The sequence below is a fragment of the Mirounga leonina genome, unplaced genomic scaffold (genome assembly GCF_011800145.1).
Source record: "Mirounga leonina isolate KUSES-001 unplaced genomic scaffold, KU_Mleo_1.0 Mir_200, whole genome shotgun sequence".
Classification (NCBI taxonomy): domain Eukaryota; kingdom Metazoa; phylum Chordata; class Mammalia; order Carnivora; family Phocidae; genus Mirounga; species Mirounga leonina.
The window spans coordinates 499,339-511,621 of record NW_023270503.1 but is presented as its reverse complement, the minus strand read 5'-3'; the positions used below and the strand labels follow the sequence as shown (position 1 = coordinate 511,621).

The window sequence follows — 12,283 nt, the reverse complement described above, 5'->3', positions numbered from 1 at the left end:
ACAGAATGGGAGAAGATATTTGCAAATGACATATCAGATAAAGGGCTCGTATCCAAAATCTATAAAGAACTCATCCAACTCAACACCCAAAGAACAAAAAATCCAATCAAGAAATGGGCAGAAGACATGAACAGACATTTTTCCAAAGAAGACATCCAAATGGCCAACAGACACATGAAAAAGTGCTCAATATCACTCAGCATCAGGGAAATCCAAATCAAAACCTCAATGAGATACCACCTCACACCAGTGAGAATGGCTAAAATTAACAAGTCAGGAAACGACAGATGTTGGCGGGGATGCGGAGAAAGGGGAACCCTCCTACACTGTTGGTGGGAATGCAAGCTGGTGCAGCCACTCTGGAAAACTGTATGGAGGTTCCTCAAAAAGTTGAAAATAGAGCTACCATATGATCCAGCAATTGCACTACTGGGTATTTACCCCAAAGATACAAAAGTAGGGATCTGAAGGGCTACGTGCACCCCCCGATGTTTATAGCAGCCATGTCCACAATAGCCAAACTGTGGAAAGAGCCAAGATGTCCATCGACAGATGAATGGATAAAGAAGAGGTGGTATATATATACAATGGAATATTATGCAGCCATCAAAAGGAATGAGATCTTGCCATTTGCAACGACGTGGATGGAACTGGAGGGTTGGGTGAAATAAGTCAAACAGAGAAAGATATGTATCATATGATCTCACTGATCTGAGGAATCTAAATTGTAGGAAACAAACTGAGGGTTGCTGGAGTGGGGGTGGGGTGGGAGGGATGGGGTGACTGGGTGATAGACACTGGGAAGGGTATGTGCTCTGGTAAGCGCTGTGAATTGTGCAAGACTGTTGATTCTCAGATCTGTACCTCTGAAACAAATAATGCAATATATGTTAAGAAAAATAAAAAGAAGAAGAAGAAGGTAGCGGGAGGGGAAGAATGAAGCGGGGGAAATCGGAGGGGTAGACGAACCATGAGAGATGATGGACTCTGAAAAACAAACTGAGGGTTCTAGAGGGGAGGGGGGTTGGAGGATGGGTTAGCCTGGTGGTGGGTATTGAGGAGGGCACATTCTGCATGGAGCACTGGGTGTTATGCACAAACAATGAATCATGGAACACTTCATCTAAAACCAATGATGTAATGTATGGGGATTAACATAAGAATAAATAATAAATAAATAAAAATTAAAAAAAAAGACAGGTCTTGCCCTCAAATTTTGCAAGCAAAGTCGGAATCATGAAACATAGTAGTGCAAGAAAATCGACTCTTCAATAGGGACTTATATCTTTCAAAGCATGAAGTACTTTGATCCTGACACTCTAGGACAGACAAGGAAGAAATTCTTATTTTTATTATTTAGGTATGGAAGCGAAGTGCTAGTCAGTAGCATAACTGGGACATGATCCCAATATTCCTTGGCTGTAAAAGCAATAATAACATATACATATCAACAATCTCAACAGGAAGTCTCATGAAACTGTTAGAAGATTTCCAAGAAGAGGAATTCGGTGGCTGGAAAGAACAAAGGTGGCTCCTTGGAAGGGGAGGACACTGGGGCTGAATTTTCAAGTGCATCCTAATTGGTGACTCCAATTGACTCTCCAGTATGACCTCATATTGGTTATGAGGAGAGTCTTTTGCTGAAGAGTTTCCCCAGGGCAGCCTTCATGTCTCGGTTTCTCAGACTGTAGATGAAAGGATTTAACATTGGGGTCACTGCGATGTACATCACAGTTATCACTGCATCCTTTAGGCTGTAACTAGTTAGAGGGCGGAAATACATGCCCATGACTGTCCCATAATACAGAGAAACAACTGTGAGGTGGGAACCACAGGTAGAGAAGGCTTTGAGCACACCCTTGGTGGATGGAACCCGTAAGACTGTGGAAAAGACTCGGACATAGGACATAATGATGCATAGTAATGGCACAGAGAAAACACCAACGCCTAGGTACATCATCTTCACATTAAAGTGGATGTCAGAACAGGACAGCTTGAGTAAAGAGGCAATGTCACAGTAGAAGTTGGCTACTTCCTTGTTGCCACAGAAGGACAGACTAGCTGTGAGCAGAGCATGGGGGAGGGCATTGGTGTTTCCAACCACCCAAGGCCCAACAACCAGGAGGACACAAGTCCGTGGGCTCATAATTGTTGTGTAATGAAGTGGGCGGCTGATGGCCACAGCACGATCATATGCCATCACAGCCAAGATATAGCTATCTGTGTTAGCCATGCCAATCATGAAATACATCTGTGTTAGGCATCCCCTAAAGGAGATGGCTTTGTTGCCTAAGACATGGTTGGCTAGCATTTTAGGGATGGTTACAGAGGAGAAGAGGATGTCAACAAAGGAGAGACTGGCAAGGAAAAAATACATGGGGTTGTGAAGGCGAATGTCAGAGCGAATGGCCAAGATGATGAGCAGATTTCCAATCAATGTGATGGGGTAAATGAACAGAAAGAGGACGAAGAAGAAGTCTTCCTGTTGCTGCTGACCACTGACTCCCAGGAGAATGAAACCAAGGGTAAAGGATTCGTTGTCTCCTCTCATCCTCTCATGGATCCTTCAGCAGAAAGAGGAGAGGAATCCAGAATTATGACTAAAGTTACTGTGTGTAATGGTCTTCCTAAACCATCACTTTTGACCCCTGTGATTGTTGTGTCTATACTTAGGTGTGCTAAATCCAATAAATTGCAGGGGAAATCCCTGTTTGTCAGTGGACCTAATTTCCATGTGCTAGAAACTTTGTTAGGCTTTGTGGAAAAATTATAAATATGTGAAAAACAATTTATCCATTTAGTTATATATGATGTAGTCTCTGCTCTGTAGCACCTTACAACTCAATAGAGATGACAGTATTGCACGCTAGTTGTATTACACATGGAAATGAAAGGACAGTGTTTTGGAGTCTTTGAAAAAAGCTCTCCAGTGGAAGGAGTGGTTAGTACAAGAGCACCATGAACAATCAGAAATTGTTCCACTGAGCAGACTGAGAATGAACCACAGCCAGGAGGTAACTAGTCTCTGTCTGAACTGGCATGGAATATTGTAAATTTTAAGACTACTGGGCTTAGGTGGTAGCAAAAGCAGAATTAGGTGTTTACTCTCCAGGTATCCAGTTTTGAAAGTAGACATTCACTACTTCGTTCAATAGGTTTCATCTTTATTCCAAACCCTTAAATTTATGGAATTATAATAGTTTTTCTCTTTGACCTTCCCTTACCTTTTTTTAATTATTTCCTCTGGTGACTCATCCAATTCCATTGTGGATTCATCTCCTGCTTAGTAGACTCTAGGTCTCTATGTGTGGACTAGATCTTTTCTTCTCATTTCCATGAACAGTCATCCCACCAACATGTCTAACTGAACCTCATTCTCTGCACATCTTTCCTGAGTAGACAACAAAATGAGAAAGAGAAGCATATCTTGTTTATTTTTAATCTTCCTTACAGAGATTATTTGGAATATTATTTTATGCACCAATACATTTGTACTCAATAGTTTGAATATAACCTGGCTTGTTTCATGGCTTCTCACAAGGAGGATGCTGGCAGGCATTGTCACTTAGGTTATTCCTCACCTCTACATCTGATCTTGTTGATTCTTCATTTTAAATAATTCATACATAAGTTTTCTACTTATTGTTTCAGTGCTTTAGCTTTGACCACCATCAATTCCTTCCTGAAATATTGTAGCGCTCCCTTAATTGTTTCTCGACTGAAGAAGGTTCCCTCCTTTCATCCACCTAGACTCTGAGGCATACTAGGTGTGTCAGAGACTACTAGAATATTACCCAAATCCACTTGGTTCTCTTCTTCCTGGGCACTGAGCTAGATTACATACCCCAGCTTCCCTTGCACTGAAGTGTGGCATGTGTCTGAGTTCTAGCCAATCCATATGTTCCAGTTCTGCTCTTCCTCCAAATTCTCTGTCTCCTCGGGCCAGCTGAATGCAAATGGCCAGGAGGCTGAAGGGGATGGTGGAATCACATGGTGGACACATCACTGTGTCTCCAGTACTCTTCATTCAGGAAAGCCACTCACCACCAACACACCCACTAGCACCACTATATAATAGAGACAAATTTATTCTGTTTAAACTGGTACATATTTTACATGCATTTGTTACTGTAGTCTAGGATATACTAAGTAATTCACTAAGTTTTCTGTTTTTTAAAAAGATTTTATTTATTTATTTGAGACAGAGAGAGTGTGTGTGTGTGTGTGTGTGTTTGTGTACATGAGCATGAGCAGGGGTGGGGAGGGGCAGAAGAAGAGGGAGAAGCAGACTCCCCACTGAGCAGGGGGCCAGACACTGGGCTAGATCCCAGGACCCTGAGATCATGACCTGAGCCAAAGGCAGAGGCTTAACTGACTGAGCCACCCAGGTGCCCCAGTAATTCATTAGGTTTTCTAAAGAGATCTTGACTCAATAATTAAATCTATCTGTAATTAATTGTAATTAATTGAATTACCAGTTCTCAGTGTCTCCTATAGTACTCATTGAATATGGTAGGCAAGGGGAAGTAGGTAAAATTATCTTCCCCTAAAAATGATATTCTTTTTCATCTCTGCACTTAAATGAATTTGATTTTTTTCCCTTAAATGCCCTTTACCCTGGTGTACACAGAATCATGTTATTTCAGAGTTGGGAGGGTTCAATAAATGGGATGGCTCAGAAACTATGGTTACCTGAAATGCTGGAGAAGTATAGTATTACAGACACACTGTGTTGGCAACATGACAGACTTAACTGATGTTGATAGGTCTCATCCCTATTAAAACACATAGACAATCTATGCTAATTATTAAAGGAAAAGAAAAAAACACATAGCCAAATCTAAAAGAAAGAAATGGTATTACAGAGGTAAAGAAAGAAAAAGGACTCAGAGCAGGAGGGAGTTGTGGGCCAGAGCTGATGCTGTGGTACCCTTGGAGATGTGACCACTTATCCATACACAGCAGGGAATTTATATTGAGCCTTCAGCATAAACTCGAAGTGTGGTCCTATTTGTGAAGAGAACACTAGAGGAAATTATTGTCATCTAAGAATTGGAAGAGAAAGAATAAAATCGAAAGAATTCACAGAAAATATGATTGTCTACAGAAGAAATCCACGAGACTCCCTATACAAACTACGAAGTTTCAGAAAATTTATTTGATATAAGTCAATGTTGAAAAATCAATTCTTTTGGTATACTTTAAAAATACATTGCAAAATATTACTTTTAAAAGATTCCTATTCCCAATATGAACAGAAAATTTAAGGAATCTAGAAAGAATTCTAACAAATGAGGTCCAAGTTGGGATTCAAAAATTATAAAACTTTGCTGAAGGAAAAGAAGAATATCATAAAACATGTAGACATAAGCAATGTTTCTGATATGTCAATTCTGTTCCATTAATCATTAACACCACAGATTTCTTTTAACACTGGACTTGGTAAAATGACCCAACAATTCATGCAGGAGAACAAAGAGCAAAGAAGATCTGAGACAATTAGAGGAAAAGCATAAGGAGAGAGGAATACCCTATAGGTATGAAAATTACTTCCCCTGGTACTTCAAATATTTGTTTATTTTTGAGAGAGAGTGGGCAAAGGGGCAGAGGGAGCGATGATTCTTGCAAAAGAACACACACACACACACACACACACTTTCAGGAGTCAGAAAAGGCTCAGACCTGACAAAACCAACAGAAACACTTCTTCCTGATCCTATTTTCATGGACAAGAGCCCATAAGTAACTCAGTGTCGAGTCTGACACTGGGCTTGACCCCACAACCCTGAGATCATGACCTGAGCTGAAATCAAGAGTCAGATGCCTATCCAACGGAGCCAGCCAGGTGCCCTGCATGGAACAATTTTTAGAAACCACAATGTGATGGGAAAAAAACAAGTTTCCATAAGATATGTGGTGTATCACACCATATGTGTAAATTTTAACACATAAAATAATACATGCATATGCTGGTAAAGTACATACGTCCTGAATGGGAATATATTACCCATTGTTGAACAGCAGTTATCTCTGGGGTTAGAGAAATAATATTTCTTCATATTTGCCCTGGACATCACCTCCATACACCTACTGCCATCCTTTTCATTTGCCTCAAAGACTCAGAAGAAAAGTGTCCATGCATCCCATATACTCTCATTCTTATTCTGTTTCCTCAACTATATTGCTCCACCATTCTTTCAGCTTATTTGCTCTCTGCAGGATGTCCCTCACCACCAGCTGTTTCTCATTAACCATTAAGCATATTACAGTCTATTTAGTCATTCAGTGAACGTTCCTCAATCTTGTAACTCTTTCTAGCTACCATGCCATTTCCTATCTATGTTATTCCTTTCTCAGGCAGGCTTCTTTATAGAGACATCTGCTTACTGGACCCCAAATTATATTTATAATATAAAAATGTGATTGTACACGTGTCTTCAAATAACTCACTATTTAGCATCACCTAACAGATAAAGTCCAATTTCCTTATCATGGAGAAAATTTCAAAGACAAATTACTTATACATTTGAGGAATATTTCAGGGCAAATGAGTTATATATCTTTATTAGAAGCACTGGATTAAAGCAGGAAAATCAGTCTGGAAAAGATGCTTGGGTTCATAACTGGAGGATTTTGAACTAATGCAAACACTTTGTTCTATATTCATTGGGAGGTAAGATTAGTATAGTGGGTATAGGTTGCACTAACTCTTTGTAATAATAGGCATATGCACCTTTTGTTTCATATAAATACAGATATTTGGACATATAAATAAAGTGATCAGTAGGGCAACATTTTGGAGTGACCATCTGGTACACAGAGACAACCACAAGGAGATAAAATTAGAAAATGAAGGAATGTAAGAAAGGCAGCACCAGAAAAGGATGAGATTGGTATAATCACTGCAGGAACCAGAGAAACAGAGAACCCAAGGAGAGGGTTGCTGAGCAGTCAGGGACTGAGGATGTAGAAGCACAGAGCAAGATGTTGGAGGTGATCGTGGGGAGAGCTGATTCCTGCAAAAGCCCAGGAGGAAGAGGTGACAGACAGTATCTTATCCTCCCCAGAAGAGAAGCAGGACATGCATCAACATGAATGCCAGAGGCCGTGACAGCCTTGAGTTCCCTGGAAAGACACACCAGGTTTCTACTCTTCCTGGGAAGTGTTTGTGCTCTGAGAATTCCAGCATATGATGGTGCTGAGGACAGTCTTTCAGGATACACAAGACAAAATGCCTCCCCCTGACATCAGTGGTAGCAGACAAGGCCAACAAAAGTCCTCTGAGTGCTTTGAGTATCCCTGTTAGTTCAGGCCACCGGTGCTTTGACAATGAAGTAACGTAATTTTCTGAAGGGACGTCTTAGCCAACACCCTTGAGTGTGGGAGCCCAAGGTGGCTCTGTAGGTCCTCTATGAGGTGATGGACTCCTGCAAGTCCTCCCCCCCCACACACACACTTTCAGGAGTCAGAAAAGGCTCAGACCTGACAAAACCAACAGAAACACTTCTTCCTGATCCTGTTTTCATGGACAAGAGCCCATAAGTAACCACTGTCAGAAGGGGAGGGTTTCCTGCCCACCCCTGCCCCAACTTTCTCCCTTTTGTCCACTAAATCTTGAGAGTCTAATTCCGGAGCCGAGGTGTGAGTCCTACCTCTCTGTGTGACTTTAGGCAATTCAATTCACCATTTTTTCATCTGATAAAATGACAAAATAATTCTCCTTACCTCTGGGGGTTTTGTGAGTGTCAGAGGAGATAACACAGGTAGTGCAGTTGTTGGCTCCGTATCCTTTGATGTTGCTGTCATAAAGACTCTTCAACATTTACAGGAGTTGGGCTCTCCACTGGGGAGACAGCTCAAATGCTGTCAGAAAGGGTCTTGAGCTTGTGGTCTTCACTCCTCTTCCACAAATGGGGAGTTTACAGCCAACGTCTAGTGTTTGTTAACATTCATTTTGGGGGGCAGGTAAGCTGGATTATGAATCTTCTGTTCCTGGGGTGGAGGAAGGCTGGGCTGTCTTATAAAGAGGAGCCGCCAGCTTCCCACGTGTGGACAAAGAGGCTTTGGGAGCTGTCCTGGTTGGAACCTGAAGATGAGGACTCCAGTTTCTCCTTCAAGGAAGAAGGTATATTATAGCATCTAGAAAGTTGTGAATATTCACCAGGTTATAATGTTTTGAAAAATGACTCCCCAAGGTGTTCATATGAATAATCGTTGAGACCTGTTGGCACACTCCTATACTTGTCTCCTGAGGGGACACAGGGGCTCTCAAGGGTAATCTTTCCCACGGTTCTCTTCTAGAGGAAGGATAGGTAAGATGGTATCAGGCAGAATGTGTCTCTATGGCCTGAGCCCTGGGCTGACTTATTCTATCGTTTTTGTTGAAATGTGGGCCCCTCTGCAGTTCAACACAAACTTGGAATCACCCCTTGGGATACAAGGACTGTGGTACAGCTGGTCATTCTTCCAGGCTACTCTGAAAACTTTGTGGTGTTACGTGTGCAAGGGAAAAGAATTCTATTTCCTCTTTCCTCTAGGATTTGACTTGAGGGGAGTTATTGTTGGTACTATACTTTCTTTATCTAGCATGCTGATGGCATTCTAGAGATGGATGGGACTTAGGTGTTTATCTAGTCTGCTTCATGTATGTGTTACCTTTATCATAGGTCTGCTTAATGGCATTTATCCTACGACTTAGCACCCTCTGTAGCAGAGAGGTCACTTCTTTCTTAGAGGGCTGTGGTGAAGACTGAGCTCTGGCCAGGGTTCCAGCCAGGCTCTGTCTCTTACTGGCTGTAACTGACCTTGGACAGTTATTCAACATATTTTCTCACCTTTAAAATAGGAGTACCACTACTGCTAATACTACCCTGCCCGACAATACTATCCTCCTAAAGTTTCTATGAGGATCAAATGAATTACTATCTTAAGTGTCTTTAGGAGAGCCTAGCAGATAGTACGTAGGTAAGAGGCCCAGTCAGTGTTAACTGTTATTTTATTAACTCCTGATCTACCCTGTGGTTGTTGGACACCTCTCTAAAATCTTCCATCAGACTGTGCACACCTACCACAGATGTTAATAAACCCTGTTTCACCACACCTTGCTCTAGATATGTTTCAAGTCACACCATTCAATGATCTGTTGTTTCTGCCCTGTGTTAGGGTCATGCTCCAGTGTCCAGGACTTGGGACCCCCAGACTCAGATACTATGACATGTCATGATACTATTTCTTCCGTAATCACATTTTGATGTTGGCTTCCTTTCCAGATTCTCTCGCTACTTCCATATTTTGATTACTGGGAATCCATTAGAGGCAAGGGATTATGCAATGGTATTGGAGAGACTATGAAGAAAATGATATTTAATACTAAAATATTTGCAAATATTAACTGTGGACAGTGACTACAGCTTTCGTTAACTTACAAAAGAACCTTTGATTGTCTCGTCCCCACAAAGAGAAAAGCCTCTGGATGGTGAGAGAGGCTAAATTGAGTTGTCTGTTGGCCAATCCAGGCTTGAGTAAATCTCTTCTCATTAAAAAAATTTTTTTTAAAGGAATGATTTATGGAATGTATTTGCAGAGTAAGAGAAAGAGAGCAACATCTTACACACTGTAAGAAAAGCTTATACCTGCAAATAGTGTAAGAAAGGAAACAAAATTTTTGTAAATTTTTTTTTCATGTTAAGACATGAAAAAATATGGTATAAATCAGAAACAAATTTAGATGAAAATGAAACAGATATGGAAACAGCAGACAGAAATGATTAAGTACAAAAAAATAAGATTTTAATTGACTTTTTAGGCAGAATTGACATCAGACAAAAAATTAGTAATGTGGAGAACAGACTTCAGAAGTCCTTCCAGATGAAGATAAAAAAAGAGTTTAAAACAATAATGTAGGGGCACCTGGGTGGGTCAGTCCGTTAAGTGGCTGTCTTTGGCTCAGGTCATGATCCTGGGGTCCTGGGATCGAGCCCCACATCCGGCTCCCTGCTCAGTGAACAGGCTGCTTCTCCCTCTCCCTCTGCCTGCCACTCTGCCTATTTGTGCTCTCTATCTCTCGAATAAATAAATAAATAATCTTAAAAAAACCCCAATAATGTAAATTAGCTGAAATAAAAATAAATAATTAAAATGAAAAAAGAAGGAGTTTAAAACAATAAGAGAGGAGAGAAATAATGGGTGTTGGAAAGATGTGGAACTCTGATTTAAGAATAATAGTTGTTCCAGAGGGAGGAAAACCTAGAACAAATAGAATAAAAGCAACACCTAAAGTTACAGCAAAATGTAATATTATAGAGAACTGAAAGTGAAATTTTTACTTAAAAAAATTTTTTATTGTTATGTTAATCACCATACATTACAGTATTAGATTTAGAGGTAGTGTTCCATGATTCATTGTTTGTGCATAACACCCAGGGCTCCATGCAGAACATGCCCTCTTCAATACCCATCACCAGGCTAACCCATCCTCCCACTCCCCTCCCCTCTAGAACCCTCAGTAGGTTTTTCAGAGTCCATCGTCTCTCATGGTTTGTCTCCCCCTGCGATTTCCCCCCTTTCATTTTTCCTCTCCTGATATCTTCTTCTTCTTCTTTTTTTTTTTCTTAACATAGATTGCATTATTTGTATCAGAGGTACAGGTTTGTGATTCAACAGTCTTGCACAATTCACAGCGCTCACCATAGCACATGCTATCCCCAATGTCTATCACCCAGCCACCCCATCCTTCCCAAACCCCACCACTCCAGCAACCCTCAGTTTGTTTCCTGAGATTAAGAATTCCTCATATCAGTGAGGTGATATGATACATGTCTTTCTCTGATAGACTTGTTTTGCTCAGTATAACACCCTCCATTTCCATCCACATTGTTGCAAATGGCAAGATCTCATTCCTTTTGATGGCTGCATAATATTCCATTGTATATATATACCACCTCTTCTTTATCCATTCATCTGTCAGTGGACATCTTGGCTCTTTCCACAGTCTGGCTATTGTGGATATTGCTGCTATAAACATTGTAGTGCACGTACCCCTTCAGATCCCTACATTTGCATCTTTGGGGTAAATATCCAGTAGTGCAATTGCTGGATCATATGGTAGCTCTATTTTCAACTTTTTGAGGAACCTCCATACTGTTTTCCAGAGTGGCTGCACCAGCTTGCATTCCCACCAACAGTGTAGGAGGGTTCCCCTTTCTCCACATCCCCGCCAACATCTGTCGTTTCCTGACTTGTTAATTTTAACCATTCTGACTGGTGTGACGTGGTATCTCATTGAGGTTTTGATTTGCATTTCCCTGATGCCGAGTGATTTTGAGCACTTTTTCATGTGACTGTTGGCCTTTTGGATGTCTTCTTTGGAAAAATGTCTGGTCATGTCTTCTGTCCATTTTTGATTGCGTTCTTTGCTCTTTGGATGTTGAGTTTGTTCAGTTCTTTATAGATTTGGGATACTAGCCCTTTATCTCATATGTCATTTGCAAATACCTTCTCCCATTCTGTCGGTTGTCTTTCGGTTTTGTGGACTGTTTCTTTTTTTTTTTTTAAAGATTTTATTTATTTATTTGAGAGAGAGAATGAGATAGAGCATGAGAGGGAGGAGGGTTAGAGGGAGAAACAGAGCCCCCGCTGAGCAGGGAGCCCGATGCGGGACTCGATCCCGGGACTCCAGGATCATGACCTGAGCCAAAGGCAGTTACTTTTGCTGTGCAAAAGCTTTTTATCTCCATGAAGTCCCAATAGTTCATTTTTGCCCTTGCTTTCCTTGCCTTTGGCGATGTTTCTAGGAAGAAGTTGCTGTAGCTGAGGTCGAAGAGGTTGCTGCCTGTGTTTTCCTCAAGGATTTTGATGGAATCCTGCCTCACATTTAGGTCTTTCACCATTTGGAGTGTATTTTTGTGTGTGGTGTAAGGAAATGGTCCAGTTTCATTCTTCTGCATGTGGCTATCGAATTTTCCCAACACCATTTGTTGAAGAGACTGTCTTTGTTCCATTGGACATTCTTTCCTGCTTTGTCGAAGATTAGTTGACCATAGAGTTGAGGGTCCATTTCTGGGCTCTCTATTCTGTTCCATTGATCTATGTGTCTGTTTTTGTGCCAGTACCATGCTGTCTTGATGATGACAGCTTTGTAATAGAGCTGGAAGTCCGGAATTGTGATGCCGCCAGCTTTGCTTTTCTTTTTCAACATTCCTCTGGCTATTCGAGGTCTTTTCTGGTGCCATACAAACTTTAGGATGATTTGTTCCATTTCTTTGAAAAGAGTGGATGGTATTTT

At 41.0% G+C, this 12,283-nt stretch overlaps 2 protein-coding genes across 3 annotated transcripts in view; one reads left to right on the top strand and one right to left on the bottom strand.

The window, feature by feature from the left end:
* LOC118025178 (olfactory receptor 139) overlaps positions 1–12,283 on the top strand; it is a 274,130-nt gene that overhangs the window by 234,874 nt on the left and 26,973 nt on the right. The window lies entirely within an intron of this gene.
* LOC118025185 (olfactory receptor 1A1-like) lies at positions 1,288–2,742 on the bottom strand. The gene has a single exon (XM_035027524.1). It carries the CDS (start codon positions 2,549–2,551, stop codon positions 1,622–1,624), a length of 930 nt encoding a protein of 309 aa, XP_034883415.1. The 5' UTR covers positions 2,552–2,742; the 3' UTR covers positions 1,288–1,621.

What these genes read in the sequence shown, in the direction of transcription:
- LOC118025185 (XM_035027524.1), bottom strand. Translation starts at nt 2,551, where the DNA reads ATGAGAGGAGACAACGAATCCTTTACCCTTGGTTTCATTCTCCTGGGA.